We start from the raw sequence: 26,923 nt of genomic DNA, 5'->3' as shown, positions 1-26,923 counted from the left end.
CAAACTTAGGTCTTTTATTACAATTTTTTTATTTAACTTTCTGATTTGACTGCAAGAAACGATTTCACAGACTGAATGTGTCAAGCTAAACAGTATAAATTTTGTATACAAGTGATGAATAATGCTTACGTAAACTTTTCTGCTGCACCAACAAATGTACATGACACATAAACCCTCTTCCTCTATATGTGATCACATGAGATAAGTTTCACTGGACATCACAGAAAATAGTATAAAATAAAACTGCCACTAATTATGTCGTCATCTGTCAACAGTCTTTGGTTTAACAAATTTTGCCTGTACAAATATCCTAGGCACAGCTAGTCCCTGTTTTTTATTGACTGTCTGTCTGTATATATAATCACAGGAGGCTGAAATAAATCCTGCTGCTTCCGCTATCTCCTTCAGCTTCTCTGAAACGAACAAAAATTAATTGTTTCAAGAAAAGACCAGCTGGTTCTACCTCTTTCATCATACCTAGGTCATAGACAGCACTTCACTGAAAAACACAAATTTACTTTCTACTCCTAGAAAAATGCTTCTTTTGCTCAACTAGAATTTGCATATTGTGTAAGTTATGGCACTGGAAACTATCAATGACTTCTCTGGCACATCTACAAGTCCCAGATGTTTCTTCAGAACCAAACTGCAATAATGTCGCCTACCAAAACTTTTTTGTCTTGAATTTTATTTTCTTTGCTCACTATCTTGACTTTTTTATCCAATATTGAAAACTCTATTTCCAAGTTCGCTGTCATTTGCAACTGTTACCAGTTCAAGTCTAGTGACATGGAAGTATTAGACAATGAGGTTCAAATTATGACTTGACCAACTCGCTACTTTCAACTCATGGTGGACAACGGAGTTTTCTCTGATAGGAATCTACATCTGTAACTGCTTTAAAGGTGGTCAGTCACAATTAAACAATATCCTATACCTATATTCTTTTAGAGATTTATTAATGAAACCAAAATATCCATATCAAAAGTGTAAAATTCCTGTACATTTTAATGCTTTTATACAATATTGTGATTATCCCCATTCCCCTTTAATATGAAAGTATTTATAAACTAGAGCTGCTTTTGAGAAAAGCGCACGTCTCCCACAACTGCCTAATCATCTAAATAGAAGTCAGTCTTTATATACTGTTTACTCACTACAAATATACCTTTGAAGAGTAAAAAGGCCAATTTTGGGTAATTAGTTTAAGAATATTTTATTGCAAATGTAACTCAAGATACATTCGTACACATACAGACAGACATAACAACACAAGCAATAGGATATTGACGGAAGTATTGAAATACTTATCGAGTCAACCTCCGGGAATTGGGTAATACAAGGGCCATAATTCCGAAGTGCCTGGGCCGATTTGGCTAGTTATTGAACTTGGCCGAGGCCTTATCAGCAAACACATTTTGTTCAAGTTTGGTGAAGATCGGATACGAAATGTTCGACTTTAAGAGAACGGACAAGAGTAAAAAGGCCTATTTTCGGTAACTCAAGGGCCATAATTCTGAAGTGCCTGGGCTGATTTGGCCAGTTATCGAACTTGGCCGAGGTCTTATGGTCAAACACATCTTGTTCAAGTTTGGTGAGAAATGTTCGACTTAGAGTGCGGACAAGTTTTGTGACAGACAGACACACACACACACACACACACACAGACTGGAGTAAATCAATGTCTCCCAATCGTATGTTGATAGGTTATTGTGTTAAACACCGCTGTGTGGTGGGAGACATAACAAGAGCTGCCCGTAAGACAGCCAATGCTGGACTACTCTAATTATTGTCCAAGAAACAGGAATATTACCCTAAAGGTTAAACTATCTATAGATTTTAATCCAGTATCTGCATTAGTTATGGAGATAGTAACTAGCATGCAAAACTTTAACCAGGATTTTCTAAGTCCAAATGGGGGGATAATTTAGCCAAAATATTGGCAAGAGTTATAAAACTTGATGCTATCACCTAGTTTTATAACCCCGAAGACATATGAAGTTTCAATTCAATATCTGCATTAGTTTTGGAGATAGTAACTTGCACGCAAAACTTTAACCAGGATTTTTCGAGTCCAAAAGGGGGCATAATTTGGCCAAAATACATGTCAGAGTTATGGGACATGACCCAGTGAGGTTGGTAATTGACCTAGAAAATGAAGAAATAAGTTCCAAAGCCAAATGCCTTTAAATGATAGCTTTACGTACTTGCATGCAGAACTTTAACCAAAGTGTGATGCCAACGCAGACCCCAGGGCGAGTAGAATAGCTTAGACTATTCTTCAAATAGTCAAGCTAAAAACTGACAATTTCATTAGATTTACATGTAATTTCTAGTTTTACATTGGCACTGATACAAAACAAGATCTTTCAGAAATCTGAACCAAAAGGGAAGTTTGTACACTCTTTCCCAAACACACAGTAACTTAGCAAATAAAGATCTTTGTCTGCTTATAGCACACTAATACATATTTTCTTACTATAGAATGTACAGTCCAACTGCTGATTATAAAGAAACTATACCAATAATGGTCCAAGATGATAAAATTGAGTTTTTGGTCCAAGGTGATAAAATTGAGATTTTGGTCCAAAGTGATAAAATTGAGATTTTGGTCCAAGGTGATAAAACTGAGTTTGGATATCTGGATTTCAAAACTCTAGCATCGTATTTAGATCAACTGTTTCTGAGTGAATTCTTTAACCTTTAGCCTGCTGGTGGCAAGTGATTCTGCCTTTGCGACCAGTGCAGACTAAGATCAGCCTGCATATCCGTGCAGTCTGATCATGGTCTGCACTGTTCGCTATTCTGTTAATAAATTTTCAGTGAACACCCCTTTGAATAATAAGTGATACTGCTTAAATTGAATGATGGACCAGTCAATTTTAGAAATTTAGCAGGGTAAAGGTTAAATTGACCACCAGCAAGCCAACATCGTAAGACTGGTCTTCATTTATGTTTATACATAGAAATATATTCATACAGTCAAACTATGTTTGCTCAAATTCGATGAGACCGGTAAAATTTGTTAAGAGTTAACTGTAGTTCAAGCCATCAGAAATTATACATTATATAGGAATTTTGCTGGTACTGGACGATGAGTGCAAATGAAGGGTGAAGTTTGAATTATCCAAGTTCAAGTGAACACAGTTCAACTGTATCAATGTTAATGTTCCAAGTTGAGTGGAAAACCAGACTGAAAGTCCAGGGTCTGACTGGTTATTTTTACTCCTAGAAAAATGCTTACAGTTATCCAGTTTAAGGACAGCAGTTTATGGCTTGGCCCAATTTTACTTTTTACAACACTGGAGCCCAAACTTATATATCAGTTGACAAAGTGAGCTTAAAATTAAAATATTTACCTATCGAGAAATAGAATGCTCTTGTACCATCCTGCCTTACATAGAAGTTATCGGACAACTTGTGACCTGGAGTGAATCTCAACATTGCATAGTCATACTGTCCATAGTCGCGAAAGAGCAAACAACCCCCTGACTTCAATACCTGTAAATCACAAATTATCATAGTAAATATAAACAACTTGTATTTGTATACTGAATTTACCCAGAGTACAAGTATGTCAAAATCTTTCATTCTCTTAGCAAGTTTTTTTTTCTATACTTTATGAAACTCCAACAATGCTAATTAATTCACAGATTATTTAATATTCAATGTACACATGCATGCATGATATGTTATATGTGAGCAAGGCCATATATAACAATGCCATTCTGACAAAAACTTTAATTTGATATTTACAGTGGTCCCTTCTCAGTCCTATTCATTAAACATTGAAGTGTTGTATAAGATAGTTAAATACAACCAACCTTTTTACTTTATTTTATAGGTTGGTTGTATTTAACTTATATCATTCTGTCACTATATTTCTCATATCACCAACAAAATGGTAAACAAATCAGCCTGTCTCAAAGGCCCATTACACTATAAGTACATATGAGCCGTGCCATGGGAAAACCAACATAGTGGGTTTGCGACCAGCATGGACCCAGACCAGCCTGCGCATCCGCGCAGTCTGGTCAGGATCCATGCTGTTCGCTTTTAAAGCCTACTGCAATTAGAGAAACCATTAGCGAACAGCATGGATCCTGACCAGACTGCGCGGATGCGCAGGCTGGTCTGGATCCATGCTGGTCGCAAACCCACTATGTTGGTTTTCCCATGGCACGGCTCATATACTAAGTTTTACCGTATTTTCTTATCAGCAGATTTATCTCCCTTGAGAGATATTATACAAACTGTGCAAACAATGTAATACATGTACTTAACTACAAAGGATAAATACTGTGTAAGTGGAAAACATCGCAATGTGGAAATGTTCGTGAATTCTGCATATTCATAAAATTCTCAAAATCATCAGCCCACATACATCTCCATGTTCACCAAGACCTGTTATTATAGTCAAGTTAAGACAAACAAACTTAGCTTCAGCACTTGTTTTCAGAAATTTGCGAATAGTTTTGCTCGCGAAGCGTCTGGAATAGGCAATTCACAAACTTTATGACCCGCAAATATATCCACTTATACATTATTAAAGTCAATTGAATGAAGAGAACCAAACTTATATTACTGTAACAAGGGTTACTAAGTGCACTAAGTTATTCAACAACCTATAATACAGTTAAAACTCAATATCTCAAACTTGCTTATTTCAAAATTTCGGCTATCTCGAAGACATTTTCAAGTCCCATCCCAAAAACTTATGCATAAAATATCATTTTTAAGTCGGATTTCTGTTTTCTCAATCATGCGAAACACTTGATCCCTTGGATTTTGAGATACCAAGTTTCAACTATATTTCTTTTGAGATGGATGCTTTTGGGACGTTTTTGACAAAAATTATGTGATTGCTACTAATAAATATAGCTTCACAGCAAGTTACACACAAAACTATAAATGAAAGTAAATTACCGTAGATCAAAATTTCATAATAAAATAAACAATTACTGTTAACATAAAATTAAACAGTTTAATATGTGTATTAACAGTACCATGTACCATTCGGTTTAAAATAGTACACACTGTATAAATGTATAGATAACTACAGTTTAAAAGTGTACTTCCACTAAACAAGAGGACCATGATGGTCCTGAATCGCTCACCTCTTCCCACATGATCCAGTTTTGAGTATGACGTCGTTTTTTTCTATTATTTGACATAGTGACCTAGTTTTTGAGCTCATGTGACCCAGTTTTGAACTTGACCTAGATATTATAAAGACAAAAATTCTGACCAACTTTCATGAAGATCCATTGAAAAATATGGTCTCTAGAGAGGTCACAAGGTTTTTCTATTATTTGACCTATTGACCTAGTTTTTTAAGGCACGTGACCCAGTTTCAAACTTGACCTAGATATCATCAAGGTGAACATTCTGACCAATTTTCATGAAGATCCATTCAAGGGTATGGCCTCTAGAGAGGTCACAAGGTTTTTCTATTTCAAGACCTACTAACCTAGTTTTTGATCGCAGTTGACCCAGTTTCAAACTTGACCTAGATATCATCAAGATAAACATTCAGACCAACTTTCATACAGATCCCATGAAAAATATGGCCTCTAGAGAGGTCACAACGTTTTTTCATTATTTGATCTACTGACCTACTTTTTGATGGCACGTGACCCACTTTCGAACTTGGCTTAGATATCATCAAGGTGAACATTCTGACCAATTTTTATGGAGATCCATTCACAAGTATGGCCTCAAGAGAGGTCACAAGGTTTTTCTATTTTTAGACCTACTGACCTAGTTTTTGACCGCACATGACCCTGTTTCGAATCTGACCTAGATATCATCAAGATGAACATTCAGACCAACTTTCATGAAGATCCATTGAAAAATATGGCCTTTAGAGAGGTCACAAGGTTTTTCTATTATTTGACCTACTGACCTAGTTTTTGACGGCACGTGACCCACTTTCAAACTTGATCTAGATATCATCAAGATAAACATTCAGACCAACTTTCATACAGATCCCATGGAAAATATGGCCTCTATTTAGGTCACAAGGTTTTTCTATTATTTGACCTACTGACCTAGTTTTTGATGGCACGTGACCCACTTTCGAACTTGACTTAGATATCATCAAGGTGAACATTCTGACAAATTTTCATGAAGATTTCATGAAATATATGGCCTCTAGAGAGGTCACAAGGTTTTTCTATTTTTAGACCTACTGACCTAGTTTTTGACCGCACGTGACCCAGTTTCGAACTTGACCTAGATATCATCAAGATGAATATTCAGACCAACTTTCACACAGATCCCATGAAAAATATGGCCTTTAGAGAGGTCACAAGGATTTTCTATTATTTGACCTACTGACCTAGTTTTTGATGGCACGTGACCCAGTTTCGAACTTGACCTAGATATCATCAAGGTGAACATTCTGACCAATTTTCATGAAGATCTTGTGAAATATATAGCCTCTAGAAAGGTCACAAGGTTTTTCTATTTTTAGACCTACTGACCTAGTTTTTGACCCCACGTGACCCTGTTTCGAACTTGACCTAGATATCATCAAGATGAACATTCAGACCAACTTTCATACAGATCCCATGAAAAATATGGCCTTTAGAGAGGTCACAAGGTTTTTCTATTATTTGACCTACTGACCTAGTTTTTGATGGCACGTGACCCAGTTTCGAACTTGACCTAGATATCATCAAGGTGAACGTTCTGACCAACTTTCATGAAGATCTTGTGAAATATATGGCCTTTAGAGAGGTCACAAGGTTTTTCTATTTTTAGACCTACTGACCTAGTTTTTGACCGCACGTGACCCAGTTTCGAACTTGACCTAGGTATCATCAAGATGAACATTCTGACCAATTTTCATGAAGATCCATTGAAAATTATGGCCTCTAGAGAGGTCACAAGGTTTTTCCATTTTTAGACCTACTGACCTAGTTTTTGATGGCACGTGACCCAGTTTCGAACTTGACCTAGATATCATCAAGGTGAACATTCTGACCAACTTTCATAAAGATCCCATGAAAAATGTGACCTCTAGAGTGGTCACAAGCAAAAGTTTACGGACGGACTGACGGACGACGGACACCGCGCGATCACAAAAGCTCACCTTGTCACTTTGTGACAGGTGAGCTAAAAACAGGCTGTTTTTTTTTTTACAATAAACTGTTAGTGCATGACATTTAATTATGAAAGTTGTTCTATATATGTAAATTTAATTTATCTTAGTAAAGTTAAACACATTCAATGAGTATTTTATGCATTTGAAGTAAATATCTAAAGACAAAATATTCTAGTGAAAGATGGCAATTGGATATCTTTAACCAAATTTCTAAGTCCAAAAATGGCCACAATTTACCTTAAATTCAACCAAGTTGGTTATGTCTATAGGTTTGATGACTGAAAGCAGTAACAATACATATACATTTAGCAGAGATACTGCCCACTTGTTAGTTGCATGCAAAAACTGAATTTTAAAAGTCGAAAAATAAATGGCCATTATTTATATAAAATCCAACTAAGAGTTATCTAACTTGGTTATTTCAGTAGGTTTGATGTCTAGAAAGCCTTCAGTAAAGTAAGTTTCAATCCAATAGACTATGCAATGTATACTGCAAGATGACCCTGCACGCAACATTTAAACCAAGGTGTGACAACGATGCCGACGACATGACAAGTAGAACAGCTATCATTGTTCCTGAAATAGTCACAGCTTCTGGTAAATATTTATGTCACTCACTTTATAAACATTTTGTAATGCTAACACCATTTTGTCTGGATGTATTGCAGATAACACAAATATCATTGTTGCTACATCAACACAGCTATCTGGTATATGATTGGACAAATCTGTCTGTGTGATGTCACAATGGAAAGCGGAGCAACGCTCTGAGTCATATAAAGGATTTTCCTGTTAAAATAAAAAGAAAACTATATAAATTATTGTACAGCAGTTGTAAACATGTTGAACAGGTCATACTTTTATGAAAATTAGGGATAAAAGGAAACTTATCAATTAATCATCTGCAAAGCAGATCATGGAACTATACATCCTAGTTGTATCACTAAACCAGATCCTGCTTTGTATGGACATCAAAGTTTCTTCAAACAAAATTGCTTCTGTTCTGGGCTTAATGCTGCTTTCCAATAGGATTTCGGTTATGTAATGGCATGCAGGTAACATAACTAGTGTTTCTGGATTCTTTACCAGAAATAACCTTTTCTCCTGAAGTAAATGTCAACTTCTCCACATTAGAGGTATACTGGGTGCCGACCAGTCACCGGACAGAAATCGGGGTTTTTCCATTGCCGTTTTATAAAAAATGAACACAAAAACACGAAATTTGCCCTGATAAAACTTCAGCTCATTTGTCTTCCGAAAATGTAAAAAACTCAAACAATCGGACGTAAAACATCGGATATTTTGAGGCTCAAAAGGGGTAATGAAATGCACTACATCAAACAACAAGGTGGAATAGTCACCGGACAAACATTTCGAAGACTGATTATCTTTATTTGACGATGACAATTGTACCAAAAAAAACTGATTATGTCCATCTGTCTTCTACGTCTTCTAGAAACATGTTTTCATGCACCTTCAAAGTGTTAAACTATCCTCGGGGTTGAACTACATAACAGCAGTGATTTACCCATGTTACCATTTTAAACGAAATACTATCTGCAGAAAATACATCGGTGCTTATGCCACCATAATGAGCCAACAATCAAATTTATTTCCTATTTTTTTACTTTCGGAAAATCCAAACAATCTATAAATATATTTTTATACAAATGAGGCTCGGAATGGTTGTAAATATATATTATCATATGCAAGGGGATTCACTCGTGCGGTATTAATACATGACCTAGCAAATGATGCAGACGTTCATTCATTTTGCAGAAACAGTATAATGTTTTACCAATATGTGATCCAAGTGAGGAATGAATCAAAAAGAAAACTGTCGTCTGCAGTTCTAGAGTTTCTGTGCTATACATGTAATTGTTTGAGACCCACTTGGTGCCCCCCAAAACAATTCAAGCTGCGCATGCGCACTGCCATTCCAATGCCCCAAGGTCAGAGGACAGCAGTTTTGTAAACACGGGTGAAAATTGGTACGATATTCCTCGTTTATAATTATTAGTCAGTCAATGTTGATATATGAAAATGAAAACAAAGTGCTAAATGTTTCCCATTAGCCGATTACTCCGATATAATCGAAACAAAGCCGTAATTACCTTTGTCCGGTATATATTCCTGTCCGGTGACTGGTAGGCACCCAGTAGGATTAAATTAAATGATTTCTATCAAATCATCATGGAGAACATATACTGGTACCTCATGTTGGAATCTAAGTCATAATCTGTAGACAAAAGTTCTCTCTATTGGGTTCTATTTGGAATTTTAACAGTTTCTTTTTTTAAGTAGTTCTATTACTGAAATTTAAAACCTTGTTAACTTTATAAACCATCAATCAAAACACAGTAGTGTCAATACGCTTCAAGTGTCCAGGCTAAGTGGAAAACAATTCCAAAACCGGAGACCATGAGGTACTATTATGTACATGCAGAGCATAAAAAAAGTTCTATATTACCTTCAAAGTATAATGTAAAACAATATTAACTGTATCTAATACGGAAATACCTAAATTCTGCCATGTTTTTACCACTACTTACAAGGAGCTCTGATATACATTTAAATATGTTGTAAAATATTGGTCTGTATATAATACCTTAACAAACTCCACAGCTCGTTTTGAAAAGTCACATGCATAGAAATAAGTATTTTGCTCCTCTTCTAACAAAGGGAACATGAAATTTCCAACTCCACATCCAACCTCAAACACCACCATTTTGCCAGAGTCCTGAAAAGGAAGATCACATCTGAAAATTTAAGTGGGCTTCCAAACATTAGGACAAACCTATGAGAACATGAAAAATTTCCAGGGTTACAAAAATGACTGTTTGCATAAAATTGGCATTAGACTGAGTACAAGCAAAGATCTATTTTCTGGTAAATGCAAAATGATGCAACAAAATGAGACAAATTAGTGGTTACCCTAAATTTCAACCAATCACTTGCCAGACATTTTCAAATTTTCCAACACTTTCTCTTCTCAGCCTTTATCTTAAATAAGATCATATAACAGGAGCATAATTCTACAATCAGACCCTCTCAAGTGTTTGGCATTATTTTACAAAATTAAGAAAATTACTTATTAAATGATTTTCCTTTACCATGCAGCATGGAAAAAATATTAAAGAGACACTAAATTCATACCATGAAGATGGGGTTACACAAACAGGGATTTTTTGCCGGTGAAAGGTGGCAGTCCAAAAGCCAAAAAAGTTTATTTTCCCAAATTCAAAACTCCCATTTTATTACAAGTTAACTTTCAGGGTTTTTACTATTTTGAAATAGTTCTGCTACTTTATCTTTTTGTTTTGATTATGTAAACAACAGTAATAATATAATGTTGAACATTTATTAAAATGTCATCTCACATTTTTTAATACTGAACACAATAATTATTGAACTTTCAGTTTTTTTCCTTTTTTCCAATTAAGGTAGTTCTGCACGTTTGGATCGAATTTTTTTCTACAATGTAGAATTTGATTAAACTCTGTTTTTACAAAACTTCAGAATATACCTAGAAAATTCAGCAAATAACAAGAGCTGTCACTAATGGTGACAAATGCCCCCGCAGCGCCTTGACCTTTGACCTTGACATTTGACCTGGTGATCCCAGTCAGTAGGGGTCGTGTACTCAATAAGTACTATCAGCATGTGAAGTTTGAAGATCCTGGGTGCAGTGGTTCGCGAGTAAAGTGCCTTCATGCAAAAAGTTAACATTGGCCCCTGTGACCTTGACCTTTGACCTGGTGACCCCAAAGTCAGTAGGGGTCGTGTACTCAATAAGTACTATCAGCAGGTGAAGTTTGAAGGTCCTGGGTCCAGTGGTTCGCGAGTAAAGTGCCTTCATGCAAAAAGTTAACATTGGCCCCTGTGACCTTGACCTTTGACCTGATGACCCCAAAGCCAGTAGGGGTCGTGTATTCAATAAGTACTATCAGCATGTGAAGTTTGAAGGTCCTGGGTGCAGTGGTTCGCGAGTAAAGTGCCTTCATGCAAAAAGTTAACGTTGTGACGGACAAACGAACGAACTAACGGACAGTTGAAAACTAATATGCCTCCTTTCGGGGGCATAAAAAGGATAGGGTCGTGTGCTTGATTTTTTGCTAGACTGATTTGAAAAATTTGGACCTCACGCAATAGCTCATAATGGGGTCTATGGGAAAATCATAAATTTCCTAACATTTTCGCGAATAGAAATTTTTCTACAATGTAGATTTTGATGAAACTTCTCAGTTGTAAATAAGCACATGGCCAATAATTTTGTAAAATAAAATGTATAGGTCCATGTGCTTAGTTTTGAGATATTTGACCATGATTTAAGTGAAGCGGACATTTCTCGCTAATTTTAAGACATTATTTTGAATTTTTTAACGTGTCATATGTTTTAATATCATATTTTGGCTTTATAAATATAGTAACAGTGTCATTGTAATAAGTTTACTCATAGGTTTCAATTAAATCATAAAATTATTTTCATTTCCGTATGCCAAATCCAGGCTTTATTCTGTGTTTTCCGGATAAATGACGTTACGCCATCACTTCCGGTTTATCAATCGTGCAGAACTACCTTAAGACAATTTCTGAGAGCATTTACCCAACTGAGCTGGTGGCATTCCCAAAATGATGAACACAGCAACTGACAACAGTTTTACTGAATTTAAAATAAAATATTGTCATGCTGAAGCAACATCAATCTTTAGTTATTGAATTTTACCTGATTTTGTACAAGCTCGGCAAACTCTCTCTTTGTCCAATGCCTGTCTTTAAAAAACTTTGTTGTATTGCGTTTATAGAATAAATCCCAATTTTTCTGTGCCTCAGCTTCATACTTTCTTTGTTTAAAATCAGTGACAAGCTTTTTGTCTTGTTCAAGAGCTTGTTTCTCTTCACAAGTAAGTTCTCTCAAATTATGAGTGACCTCGGACACATCTGAAACACAATCAGAACAATCCTGCTCTGTAGGCATTTCTTCTGCAGAATCATTATTATTGCAGGTCTTTGTGCATGCGGTATCACAGTTATTTCTTGCTGCTAAAACGTCAGTGCTGTTGCATGTTGAAAAAGTGTCACTAGCCATGTTCATGTCATGTTCATATTACAACCTGAAAATAAGAAATAGTTCATAATACAAATTATTAATTAATACCTGGAAAACACAAGTTCATCTAAAATTACTTTACAAGGTTCTGTCACGATAAACAGCCATATTATCTTCTTAATACCAGAATAGCTACAATTTATTTTTGGAATATTCTGATCTTGATTAAAAATATTTATTTTTACAAAACCCTTAGTTTTGTAAACTGACCGTTGATAAACTAAGCAGTATGGCTTTCTTTAACATTAGAGGCACTAACCTGCAGATCATACAACAACAAAAGAAAAGAAACTTCAGAGAAATCATGAAATTACTGCTACATTTCTTAAGAAAGCTGTAAAACTTAGTTACTGACAGATTATATCATTATGTTACGGAAACACATGTGAATAAGTAACCCGTCCCTAGATTTGCCACCTAATGCCACCTAATGTCACTTATTTCCATGTAAAAAGGGTGGCAATTGGTGGAAATATGTGGCATTAGCTGGCGTTTGGTGTAATTCAACTGTTTTTTCCACATAAGTGGTAAATTTGCCACCAAATGCCACTTTATTTTGGTGGCATTTAGGTGGCATAAGGTGTAAATTTGAACATAGTTTTTCTTTATGGTGGCAAAAAGGTGGAATCTGGTGGAAAGTAGAACATAGTTTTTTTTCATGGTGGAAATTGAGTGGCGTTAAGTGGTAAATACGGACATAGAAAATTTTCTTGGTGGCAAATAGGTGGAAAAAAACTTAGAAATTTTTGTGATGTTTGATTTAAAAGCAAACTGAAAGACATTGGATTACCATGTACAAAAATCTTTAGTTTATACTAATTTATTTATTCTCGATTGCCAAACAAGTTCTTACAACTTATATTAATGGCTCTCGAGACTCATTCCAGATGGAACCAACCTCTAAGAGCAGAGAGAGAGAGGCAATGTGGAATTAAAGTGTATTGCCCAAGGTAGTGGCCGGGATCGAACCTGGGACCCTTCGTTCTCAAGGCGGACGCGCTACCACTGCGCTACGGCGGCTCCAAAAATCTTTACATAGACTCGGTGGAATCTAGGTACAATGGACACTGAATTTCAAACTTCAGGCCTAATTGACACGGACCCTGACTTTGCTCCACATTGAAAACAGCTCGTAGAACACAAAATGTCCCCCACCCCCACCCTTGATGCATTCAGTAACTGTACAAGAAACAGAAATCATTTGGTCACTGTGCACTGGACGTTTGATGTACTGACCTCAAATCAATAATTATGGGTCATTTACAAGTCAAAAGTGACTGCTGTATCAAATGTGATCTTAGACCAAAGCATTCTCTAGTTATTGGGCAAAAAATGTTCTAGTGTTCTGGGTCAGTGTGACCTAGACCTTCTACCAATTGACCTCAGAATCAATAGTGGTCATCTGCTGGTCATAATCAACCTCCCTATTTAGTTTCATGATCCTAGGTCTAAGAGTTCTCAAGTTAATATCCGGAAACAGTTTAACTGTACCAGGTCACTGTGAACTTGACCTTTGACCCACTGAACTCAAAATCTACAGGGGTTATCTGCTAGTTATGACCAACCTTCCCATTCACTTTCATGATCCTAGGCCCAAGAGTACTAGAGTTATCATCTGGAAACTGCTTAACTGTTCCAGGTCACTGTGATCTTGACCTTTGACATACTGGCCGCAAAGTCAATAGAGGTCACTGCTGGTCATGTCCAACCTCCATATAAAGTTTCATGATCTTAGGCCCAAGTGTTCTTGAGTTATCATTTGGAAACCGATTGGTCTACATACCGAACAACCGACAGACTGACAGACGGACTGACCGGCATCTGCAAAACAGTATAACCAGGCTCCTTCTTCAAAGGGTTTCGTTAAAATGAGAATAAGTCTACGCTGTTTCCAGCTGGACAAAAATAATATTCAGAGTGGTATACAGAAAATTTGAACTTGGTTATTTTGTGAGACAAAATATTTATTATCATTTATTATATCTTTGTATTATATTCAATGTAAATATTAACAAGTCACTTTTTCAATCAACAATTCTGAAAGACAGAAAAAGGTGGAAAATAGGTGGCAACTAGTGGAAACTGGCTGTACTGGCTGAATCTGAAAAGATCATTTTTGAATGTGTCTGCAGCCTATTATTTCTGCATGAGTGAAAGTTGGTTAAAGATAAGATTAATGATAGATCAAGTTACAATCTCCCCATTAATGTATAGAAACAACACCAGGTGGAATTTGGGTCAGTTAAGATTCATATATGCAGGTAAACATCAGGTCAGATGCAAAGAAATAGTTCTTGCCTTTTCTCTTCATTAATTGAGAAAAAAAGAAGTGTATATAAAAAGGATGCTTTATGCTTTTACAATAGCTTTTCAACTTAAGTATTTGACACCTTCTTTAGCTGACCAAAAAAGTGTATGTGTGGAATCAATTTATCTGTGTAGTAATACCAAAATTTGAAAACTGGCATTTGATGAGTCAGGGAGAAAATGGAAACACATTGTGAGAGGTAACAATATTATACTGTTTATTTTTTTTTTAGTTATTCCTGGCTTTAACATTGTCTTACTTACTTAATCTTAACAAATACTTAAATTGAAACAACATTTACAAAACTGCTTGAAATTAAAATCAACAAATCTCCTTTTATGTCTTGGGAAGTTTGGCAGATGGATAAATCCCAGATAAATTTTCTGGAATATAGCTCAATCATGTTTATAACAGTGCTTGTAAAATTGTATCATTTTGTAATTATTTACATTATTGATTAGCACTTGGGGATACAATATGTACTTTAAACTGTTCATACCAGGAACCTTTTGTGAAAAAAAGTGCAACTCTGTGACATGATCTGCCTGCCTGACTGTATACCTGAGCAGCATACAGCTTATTACTGCATGAAAGAAACATATCAAGATAATTCTGAATCAGGTAAATATTATATGTTTTTATGAAAGCTAATGTTCAAATAACCCTAAATTTTACCTATCTCTTATAAAGAAATACACCAATTAATAGAATTTCCTGGCATATTATATGAGAAATGTTGATTATAAATGTGATGAAAAACCCAAGTGCCATTATTACCTTTTGCTAAAGGGGGAGGGATATTATTTTTGGTGTTGTCCTTTCTGTTTCACCTGTCCGTCAGATTAACTGAAAATGCTTGTAATTGGAAAATTATTTTAGTAGCTTAGTCTATAGAATCACTAAACCTCATGTAATTATTATAAGCTCATTAACACTGCTCAATTGTTTACCTAATAAAAGAAGTATTTCCGCTTGATTTGGTAAAAAATGGGGATATTTCCTGTATCTATTAATGGATGTTCATGAAACTTTATAAAAATGTAGATCACTACAGGACAGCATTGCATGTGCAATTTCCGCCAGGATCACTTCAGTAACCGGAGTCATTGCCCTTTAATTGTTTTTCAATTCATAAATTCCTACATAACAAGTGCATTGATAGATATTCATGAAATTTGACACAAGTGTAAATCCCTTTGGAGCAATGGTGCTTCCACATCTTTCATCAAATCTCAAGTTTTTGCATTGTCATTGCACTTTTATTGATTCAAGATGCATGTATTCCCACAAAACAATGTATCCTTTTGAGTAAATAGAATTTTTTTACAATGTAGATTTTGATGAAACTTCTCAGTTTTAATAAAGATGTGGCATATTATTTGACAAAGATTAAGTTTGAAGAGTTTGTTTTCAGTGAGTTAGTTCAGTCTTTTGATTTCATATTTCCTAGAGGAAATTTACAATTTTCTGCTAAATTATTCAGAATGTTAGAAAAAATATATCTTTTAATAGATGTATGGTTTTCTGTTACAGATTGTGTGCTGGAACATCCAAAGGAGCGAAATTTGGAGACTTAAGCCATCCTGGAATATGAAAAAATAAGGCTGCATTTACAACATCCTGATCCTCGTGTTCAGATCTTTTGTGATTTCTTGTGAAGGGTCTTTGATTTTTGCATAAAAATAAAAAATATATTAATAAAATTTGATTTCTGCTTACTACTGATTTTTTTTTTCAGATCCAGCAGGTGCAGCCGATTTCCACTAGCTGCCACTTATTTTCCACCTATTGCCAGCTATTTGGTGGCATTTAGTGGAAAATAGAACTGCCACCATAGTGGCGTTTTGGTGAAATTTTGTCCACTTACTGCCACCTTTTAGGTGGCAATTGGTGGAAATAAGTGGTGTTTAGTGGAAAATAGATTTTACACCATTATGGTGGCGTTTTAGTGGTAATTTGTCTAAATACTCCACTTACTGCCACAATGAAGGTGGCGATTGGTGGAAATAAGTGGAAAACATGTTTTCCACCATAATGGTGGCATAATGGTGTAAAACTGTCTAAATACTCCACTTATTGCCACCTAAAGGTGTACACAAGTGGAAAAAGGTGGAATTTAGTAGAAAACAGCTTTGCCACTGTCCTGTTCATTTTTTCACCATTTTGGTGGCATTTTAGGTGGCATTTTGGTGGAAAATTGTCTAAATACTCCACCACTGAAAAGGGTGGCATTATAGTGGCAAATCTAGGGACGGGAAATTTACTGTTTTTCGTACTTTATCCATTCAAAACTGAACAGCATCTGTAACAGGTCCCAGAGGTAAACTGCCTTGTTTATAAATCTTTATGTTCATGGATGTTGGGTACTTATTCCTTTGTGATGTATTGGTAAGTTTTTATTGCCGAGGCTGCCAAAGTCCAATTCCTGACTTGAACATGTTTTTTTTTCTTGGTTTGGCATTTTTAAGACAGTTTAAAAAAATACTTACGTCATATTGTTCATAATATGACCAAACTTCAATTTTACAGATATATCATTTTAGCCAAAATCTGGAGGTTAGTGCCTTTAACATATGTCTTCTTTTCAGACCATTTCAAAAAGTATCTTTAATCTTACCTTGCATAATTTCATTAAATCTACATAATTCTTACTTGTATTTTTAAAAACACTATAAAGCATTTCCAAAGCCTGACTTAAGAAATATACTACTGACCTTTTCTGTGACAAAAATAACTTTAACTGAAATTCAAGAAGATTTATGACACCTGTATCAAAAAATAGACTTAACCAGTTTGACAACAATTTCTTTCAATTCATGCAGTCTCTAGAAGGATCAAAGGAACATGTTCATCCTATATTATGATGTCATTGCTGTCGACGTGTACATTTGTGTATTTAATTCAGGGCTAGTGAAATACACATTTAACATTAAAAAAAGACATTGAAATTCTTTTATGGGTTTTCATGATTTAAACTTTAAGTGCAGTTTGCACTTGGAGTTTGAGTTTGACATATTTTTTTTCTGAGCCCATTTTAGAACATGAAATGTACTTTTTTATAAATTGTATTCACAATTTCAGGGTATTCTTAATTTGGGCACTGATAAGCAAGACTAAAAAATATACTTTTGATAACAATTTTATCACATTAAATTCACAAAGTTACGAAAATAGAGGCATTTACATTCCCTGTGAATTTGTTATTTACTCTAAATAAACAGACCTGAACATTACAAAGACGGTTAAAAGTATATATACATTAAATGACTTTTTTGACTTGCATGTCACGGCACTTCAAGAACTTCTCCTTAAAACCTCTCCACTTTTCCCAATTCTTAGCTGAGGGAGAGACGACTTCTCCCTAAAATTCATATGAAGCTTAAAGCCCTGCTTATACCTGCATACCTTTATTCTTTAATCATTATACCTTAATGTCATGTTTCTTACATTTCATATTACTTTCTTAATTCAATCAACCTCCCTATGAAGTTTCATGATCCTCGGCCTAAGCATTCTGAAGTTATTGTACGGAAACCGTTTAAATGTTCCGGGTCATTCTGAACTTGGACCTTTTGAAATCGTAATCAATAGGGTCATCTGCTGGTCATTACCAACCTCCCTATTAAGTTTCATGATCTTAGGCCCAAGCATTCTGAAGTTATTGTCCGAAAACCGTTTAAATTTTTATGGGTCACTGTGACCTTGAACTGTGACCTACTGGCCTCAAAATCATTAGGGGTCATCTGCTGGTCATGAACAATCTCCCTTTCAGTTTTCATGATCCTAGGCCTAAGCGTTCTCAAGTTATCATCCGGAAAACATTTAACTGTTTTGTGTCATTGTGACCTTGACCTTTGACCTACTCATCTCAAAGTTAAACTTGACTTGTATTTTACCATGTTACATCTGTGTACCAAAATTTATGATCCTAGACCTAAGCGTTCTCAAGTTATCACCTGGAAACCATTTAACTGTTCCGGGTCACTGTGACCTTGACCTTTGACCTACTGACCTCAAAGTTGACCTTGACCTTGATTTTGTGATGTTACACCTGTGTACAAAAATTTATGATCCTAGGCCCAAGCGTTCTCAAATTATCATCCGGAAACCGTTTAACTGTTCAGAGTTGTTGTGACCTTGACCTTTGACCTACTGACCTCAAAGTCGAACCTGACCTGTATTTCATGATGTTACACCTGTGTACCAAAATTTATGATCCTAGGCCCAAGCATTCTCAAATTATCATCTGGAAACCTTTTAACTGTTCAGGGTCAGTGACCTTGACCTTTGACCTACTGACCTCAAAGTCGAACTTGACCTGTATTTTCTTATGTTACACCTGTGTACCAAAAATTATTTAAATCTGTCAATCCTTTCATTAGTTATTGTCCGGAAACCATAAAAACCAACGGACTGACAGACCGACAAGCTCACTCCTATATACCCCCAAACTTTGTTTTGTGGGGGTATAATAATAATTATAGGCATCTTAATCACAAGCTGTTGCAAGTTTTTACCTTACCAAAATGCGCAGGCTAAAAATGATAAAAGAGTCAGTACTATGGGAATGCGGTAAGAACTTCAGAAATGTGCTTATATTCAGTTGGCTCTTTCCATAATAAAATCATTGTTTGAAATGATAAATTTCACTCTGTTTAATTTATTTATATCTTAGCTTTAGACTTTTGGTGCATATTACATCAAAACAATGGGTAAACGTTCCACTTTTGTCCTACAGAGAATGGGGGCGGGGAATTTTAGTGTTTTCTGGCATATGCCTATTAATTAATCACCTTGAATTTGAACTTTCTGTCAAAAGCATTTCTTTAATTGATCTCACACAATGAAAGCAGTTCTATTTCACACTGGGTCCAACCAAGAATGGTAGAAATATGCAACTAAACTGAAACTTAGTAAAGGAAAATTGCAAAGATTAACCAATAAGACTAGTCACTTAGCTAAATTGTTTGATTTTTAGGATCATGGTAAAATAAAAAGAAAGACATTCCTTTTTTAAAAGTTAATGAAAACTAGAAAATGCTTTTGTAAAAAAGCGCATGTCTCCCCCAATGCAAAGTCTTATAGGCAAGAAGTCAATAGGAGTCAGGAGCGAAAGTCAAAGAGACACTGATGGTTGGCTGCAATAGGGATCATCTACTTGGCATGTCCAGTCATCCCACTAAATTTCAACACTCTTGGCCTAGTGGTTCTCAAGTCACTGTTCAGGCTCATGTGACCTTGACCTTTGATCAAGTGACCTCAAAATAAATAGGGGTCATCTACTCTGCATGTCCAATCATCCTATTAAGTTTCAACATTCTAGGTCAAGTGGTTCTTAAGTTATTTCCAAAAAAATGATTTTACATGAACAGGCCACTGTGACCTTGATCTTTAATAGACTGACCCCAAAATCTATAGGGGTCATCTACTCTGCATGTTCAATCATCCTATGAAGTTTCAACATTCTGGGTCAAGTGGTTCTCAAGTTATTGATCAGAACTGGTTATCAATGTTCACGCCCCTGTGACCTTGACTTTTAACGGAGTGACCCCAAAAATAATAGGGGTCATTTACTCTGCATGAACAATCATCCTATGAAGTTTCAACATTCTGGGTTGACAGGTTCTTAAGTTATTGATTGGAAATGGTTTTCCATGTTCAGGCCCCTGTGACCTTGACCTTTAACAGAGTGACCCCAAAATCGTTAAGGGTCATCTACTCTGCATGACCAATCATCCTATGAAGTTTCATCATTCTGGGTCAAGTGGTTCTCTAGTTACTGACCGGAAATGGTTTTCAATGTTCGGGCCCCTGTGACCTTGACCTTTAACAGAGTGACCCCAAAATGGTTAGGGGTCATCTACTCTGCATGACCAATCATCCTATTAAGTTTCAACATTCTGGGTCAAGTGGTTCTCAAGTTACCGACCGGAAATGGTTTTCAATGTTCAGGCCCCTGTGACCTTGACCTTTAACGGAGTGACCCCTAAATCGATAGGGGTCATTTGCTTTGCATGTACAGTCATCCTATGAAGTTTCAACGTTCTGGGTCAAGTGGTTCTCTAGTTATTGATCGGAAATGATTATCAATGTTCAGGCCCCTGTGACCTTGACCTTTGACGGAGTGACCCCAAAATCAAAAGGGGTCATCTACTCTTCATGACCAATCATCCTATGAAGTTTCAACATTCTGGGTCAAGTGGTTCTGTAGTTATTGATCGGAAATGGTTTTCAATGTTCAGGCCCCTGTGACCTTGACCTTTAACAGAGTGACCCCAAAATCGATAGTGGTCATCTGCTTTGCATGTACAGTCATCCTATGAAGTTTCAACGTTCTGGGTCAAGTGGTTCTCTAGTTATTGATCGGAAATGGTTTTCAATGTTCAAGCCCGTGACCTTGACCTTTGACGGAGTGACCCCAAAATCAATAGGGGTCATCTACTCTTCATGACCAATCATCCTATGAAGTTTCAACATTCTGGGTCAAGTGGTTCTCTAGTTATTGATCGGAAATGGTTTTCAATGTTCAGGCCCCTGTGACCTTGACCTTTGACGCAGTTACCCCAAAATCAATAGGGGTCATCTACTCTTCATGACCAATCATCCTATGAAGTTTCAACATTCTGTGTCAAGTGGTTCTCTAGTTATTGATTGGAAATGGTTTTCAATGTTCAGGCCCCTGTGACCTTGACCTTTGATGGAGTGACCCCAAAAACAATAGGGGTCATTTACTCCAGCAGCCCTACAACCCTATGAAGTTTGAAGGTTCTAGGTCAAATGGTTCTCCAGTTATTGCTCGGAAATGAAGTGTGACGTACGGAGGGACGGACGGAAGGACGGACGGACAGGGCAAAAACAATATGTCTCCCCCAGAGTGGGGGGAGACATAATTGATAGTTTTTCTAAAAGCCTAAGCACATTGTTTAAAGTTAATGAGAGAAAATTTGTGAAGCAATTTTCATGGTACATTTCAGAACAGGGCATTCGCATAATAATCAAGGTAATTGGTATACAACTTACAATTCTACAAGAGGTTTTAATACACAGACTGCGGATGACACTAAATTGCAGAAACAAAACACATATATACATTCATAAAATGTCAGCAAGGCAAGTTTATGCTTTTACGTCAGCATAAATTCATTATCAGAGATATAATCATAACAAATACTTTGTACATGTACCAGAAAATGTTCCAAACAGATTTCAAAGGGGATTTCCTAACAGAAATTTGCAGAATAAATTTGGACATGACGGGACAGCGGGCATACGACAAAATATGGAGTGGAGTCTTGGAGTAGAGTCATGGAGTGGAGTCATGGAGTGAGATTTTGGAGTGACATTGGAGTGAAAAATGAACTGAGATTTTGGAGACAAAATCATATGTTTCGTTCTGTTTTTTTTTTCATATCAGATTTAATGATTGCATGATGGAGGTCAAAAAGAAGGAAAGTGGTGGAACATGATGTTGTTGGAAATAGCGAAGCTACAGATGATGATGATGATGATGATGATTATGATAGTTTTTGTAGCGTTATTTGAAGATGATGATTTTTATGTGAAGTATATGCTGATATTACGTTTGACAATGTTTTCATAATGCTATGATGATGAATATGCAGCTAATGAGGTTAATAGCACTGATGATGATTATGTTGCTATCTTTTTTAATCGAGAATGGGAGGGAAAAGAATGACCATTAGTTTTGCCGCTTTTTATAATGATTTTGTTTTTATTGCTGCTGCTGCTGGAGATGATGATAATGATGGTAATGATGATGATGATTTTTATGACAGGAAGTTTTTGATGATGATGTTGATAGTGATGAAGATATTTTCATTATAATGCTGTCAGTGAAATAAGAATGGCATTTTTATTATAATGATGATGATTTATATTTTTGTTATAGATTAAAATTATTGATGTTTGTGATGATGAAAGCGTAACTAAAACATTTGTTTTGAATTGATACTTCAATTAAATGTAAAAACTGCATAACAGGTTTTATTTCTTAAATTATCATCATCATTAACATCAGCATAAACTAGAAATGTGTCCATGGGACACAGATGCACCCACTACATGACAAAGGACACAATTTTTTTCCTAGGTCAGGGGCCATAACTCCTACAATACTTAATGAATCCGGATGTGAAACCTCAGGTGCACAACTGCACATGCTGACCAACATTCCTGTAAACTTTGGTGACTCTAGGTCAAATAATTTTGGAGCTACATGCGACACAACATTAAAATGACCAATTTTTAACTAAGTCAGGGCCATAACTCCTACATGACTGGATGAATCCGGACGCAAAACCCAAGGTGCACAACTGCACATGCTGACCAACATTCCTGTAAACTTTGGTGACTCTAGGTCAAATACTTTTGGGGCTACGTGCGACACAACATTAAAATGACCAATTTTTTACAAAGTCAGGGGCCATAACTCCTACACGATTGAATCCGGACGTGAAACCCCAAGTGCACAACTACACATGCTGACTTGAACATTCCTGTAAAGTTTTGTGACTCTACGTCAAATACTTTTGGAGCTAGGCGCGACACAACATTCTCGGAAGGACAGACGGACAGACATAAGGGCGGACGGACAAGGGCAAATCTATATGCTCCCACCAAAGTGGGGGCATAAAAGTCGAACTGGAAATCTTGTGATTGGAACTTATTTATTTTTCCTCAACCAAAGAAAAGAACATCTTGCCAACAGGATGCAAACATTAACCTTGTTTATACTAGTATTATATGTCCAACACACTGGGCTTATCAGTGCAAGTTAAGGCATTATTCAACTGCTGCATGCTTGGGTACTCCTTTATCACCAATCTAATTACCATGTCTTCTGATAAGAAAAATTCTTGAAAGATAACAAGCAATAATAAATGAAATTTGCCCTTGCTATGGAAGAAAGACTTTTTAGGTCAATTGTTTTGTCATTCCCACACATCTCAGTTGTTACATCTGTAAATTGTTTTCTTTATTGTGTGCCTTATAAAATCTATACATTACAGCAGTTTTTTCAAACAGGAATTTTCACAGTTTTAACACTTTATTAATAATCTTATTCCGCTTGAATAAACAAGCACAGAACTGTTTAAATTTTTAAAATATCTTAACAAAATAAAAAAGTTATGCAGTATTCAATGAAGTTTCACTAAAAGCGACTATTTCTGGAATTCTTTTTCTATATAAAGTAAAGTAAAATATCGCGAAGTAGCGGACACAACCGTAATGACAAGCATCATCACTGCAAATAATATCATCACCAGCAGCACCACCATCATCATCAACATTATCATATTCATCATCACCAACATCATCATCATCACCACCACCAACAACATCAGATAATTACTGTTATCATTACCATCATATCATCACCATCCCCACTGTCATCATCACCACTGTCATCATAATCATCATCTGATGATGACATCTGTCATTACATCATCATTATCATTGTTAGTTTTACTGATATGTTTGCTGATGAACAAGATGAAAAACAGATGTCGTCGGAAGATAACGGTTTGTTGTTGTAACTGTCGTTGATGATGACTATATGTGTTTGTATTGTTGTTAATAATAATGGCGATAACTGAAATTTGGACACAATTCTTTCCCTTAAAAGTGTTTGATTATTTTGTCTAACAAGGCTGATAAATTAGTTTTCAGGATACCAATGATGACAATAATTAAGACGGCAACATAATTGGTGATAATACATTTTCATCCTAAAGACACAAACAACAATCAATAGTTTTGTTGTAAACATAATTATATAAAACAAATCATCATGACTTCATTCCCATAATTAAAAGTATATTTAACTACCAGTCTCATGTTATATTAATTTGATTCTTCGTAGGAACAATCCCCATTCTTATTACAGTTTGCAACAACAACAAAATAAATCATTATTGTATTTCATCTTAATAAAATTTCACCAATAATACCACTTCTTTTAATCTAAATAACTTTTCAAACTTTGAATGGAAAACCATGCAGATTCAACTCGACTCCAAAATTAGACTCAAAGGTCACTCCAAGATGTCACTCCAGACTCCACTATTCATGATTTTAACATGTCTAAAACATTGCGGAATGATACTACTTTCACTTGGGTAATGATTACATTTTACTCAGACTTTATCATAGACTCCCTGTGTAAAATCTCAAACTTTTAACTAATATAAAGGTATTAAATCTATATATTTCAATGAAACTTCACAGTTTTGTTGTTTGTAGCATCACCTGGGGCCTGTGCAGTGAAAAATCTTAATTTGATTTCTAAAATAGTGTAATATTTATTTCTAAAGTCACTATATGTTCATTGTAAATATACTTCTTTATACCCAAGTGGAAACTGGCAGGTACTCGAAACTGGCAGGTACTCGAAAATGCAGCTCTCTGAATGGTCAGTTAGAAGCCCTAATGTACTGTGATGTCATGATATAGTTATGAATATATTCTGTCGCATGCCGAGTGTCGCATGCCGCGACAGTAGCGATAACAAAGGATTTTTTAATTTTAAAAAAATATAAGTATTTGATACATAAAAATGAAGGTTTTGTCAAAGGAAAAGCAATAGTGTAATATAAATAGACCTTAATGGCAAAAAAAAAATTGTTATTTCAAAAATTAAATGAAATTTTATCTTTTTTATTCTGTCAACTCCTCAGTTTCGTTCATAGGTCATTTTGGGCACTGGAGAACTTAGTTTTCGGTAGAATATATTATGGCAGTCAAGTGAAGAATCATTCAGTTATAATAAATGAATACACATTTAAGTTATTACATTGAAAACAACAGACAGAGTGTGATCACAATAAATAATGTCTCACTAAATGGGTTAAATAGACAAAATTATTCAAGGAATAGAAACAGTTGCCTGAATATGTATTTAATTAGATAAGAATCTATAACTCTCCATGTTATAATCATAAACACCAATAATAATTTGTGCTCAAAGATAAACAAGCTAAAAATGTGTGGGTGGGGTACACTAGAGTGTATAAAAAACGTTGGAACTATATAAATAACGAGTGTCATGTGCTGATTGCTATACTCAATAATAGCATGCTGCTTTTTAAATCAATTTATAACATTATTTTCAATAAAGAATAATTTTAAAACATTATATCTTCGCTTGAAATGCATTTTCATTTCTGTCAAAACATTGTCGGCCATTTTACAGGAGAGCTTCAAGGGGACGTAAATCTTATTGACGGAAATCACCGAAATTTTACGACATATGCCTCGTGAGCATTCGTTCATTTCCGGTTTAGCAGCGGAAAATGGCGGAAATTTGACGAGGAAATCTTTCACACCCCCGGTCACTTCAATCCTGCTGCGCCACATTGCGCTGCAATGAAATCAATATTTTATGACTTCATATTGTTTGTAAAGGATTGTATTGAGTATATTTTATCATAACTTTGCCTAATTATATATCTAAATTTAAGATTTTTTTGTTGAAAATTGGCAAACTACTCGCGCTTAGAAAATACTACTGTATCATTTTTCAGGAAATATTTTTAGTGGACGTTAATCTGCTCACAAAAAGCTTTCATTTGATAGTAAAACCAGTTGTGTCATGCATATAGTTTTTGTGTAATGATGATTTACATGTTATGACCAAATGCCAGTTATGAAAGACAAGCGCGTCAGTGACTGTATAAAATGTTGAAAGGCGGAAGTTTATCGATCGAATTTGGAACTTACAAATGTATTCTTCCTGATGATTTATGGATATTGAGTGAGATTATTATACATTTTATCAATTTGTAAAGTTTTTATAACTTTTCAATTTATATGTAAGTTTATATTTTGGATTTTTGTGTATCAGTTATACATTGTGACAGATGTGTACTGCGCTATCGGAAATTTCAGTGATATCGTTAGCGACAGTCAAAAGTTATCACGCTGTCCTGAAACATCCTATTATTTGGAATACCATCCCACCATGATAAATTAACTGGACCTTCTGAAAACAAAAATAGTATGATCAGTTTTCTAACTGGGAATCTAAACTAAATAAGTTTAACTTCGGAAGTTCCTTTCGAATATCCGATTTCTCTATCTGTCCAAAAATGCAGTTACTCTGCATTAACATCGCGAAATCTAACGATAAAAGCAATTGCCTTTCAAATAAAAAGCTACCTGCGCAAACATTTAACGGCAAATTAGATACCATTAATCAAAAATTTCTTTAGATGATCAGTCATTTCATTGTTTTTCGGTATCGAGTTTTATTCACTCAAATCATGCTAGTTGTTGTTGTTGCGCTTCTTTGACCGGAAGATCATGGCGAAAACTGACGCCAACGAACACTTGTACTGTTGTCGTCAACTCTCTTGTATTCTTCAGGTATTTTACTCTT

The 26,923-nt window shown here is 35.5% G+C and overlaps 1 protein-coding gene across 2 annotated transcripts; it reads right to left on the bottom strand.

The window, feature by feature from the left end:
- On the bottom strand, window positions 1-26,865 carry LOC123531972 (tRNA N(3)-methylcytidine methyltransferase METTL6-like). 2 transcript variants are annotated; one of them, XM_045313298.2, is made up of 6 exons: window positions 26,735-26,865; window positions 11,835-12,222; window positions 9,717-9,848; window positions 7,727-7,897; window positions 3,360-3,501; window positions 1-413 (listed from the first exon to the last, which is right to left on the bottom strand). In XM_045313298.2, exons 2-6 carry the CDS (start codon window positions 12,201-12,203, stop codon window positions 262-264), a joined length of 966 nt encoding a protein of 321 aa, XP_045169233.2. In that variant the 5' UTR covers window positions 12,204-12,222; window positions 26,735-26,865; the 3' UTR covers window positions 1-261. The 2 variants fall into 2 exon arrangements, with proteins under 2 accessions (XP_045169233.2, XP_045169230.2); XM_045313295.2 differs by having other exon boundaries at window positions 26,704-26,859.
- Window positions 26,866-26,923: the final 58 nt, after the last annotated feature.

This window comes from Mercenaria mercenaria, chromosome 11, assembly GCF_021730395.1.
Source record: "Mercenaria mercenaria strain notata chromosome 11, MADL_Memer_1, whole genome shotgun sequence".
In the NCBI taxonomy this organism is placed as follows: domain Eukaryota; kingdom Metazoa; phylum Mollusca; class Bivalvia; order Venerida; family Veneridae; genus Mercenaria; species Mercenaria mercenaria.
The sequence above is the reverse complement of the archived record's forward strand: the minus strand, read 5'-3'. Positions and strand labels throughout refer to the sequence as shown.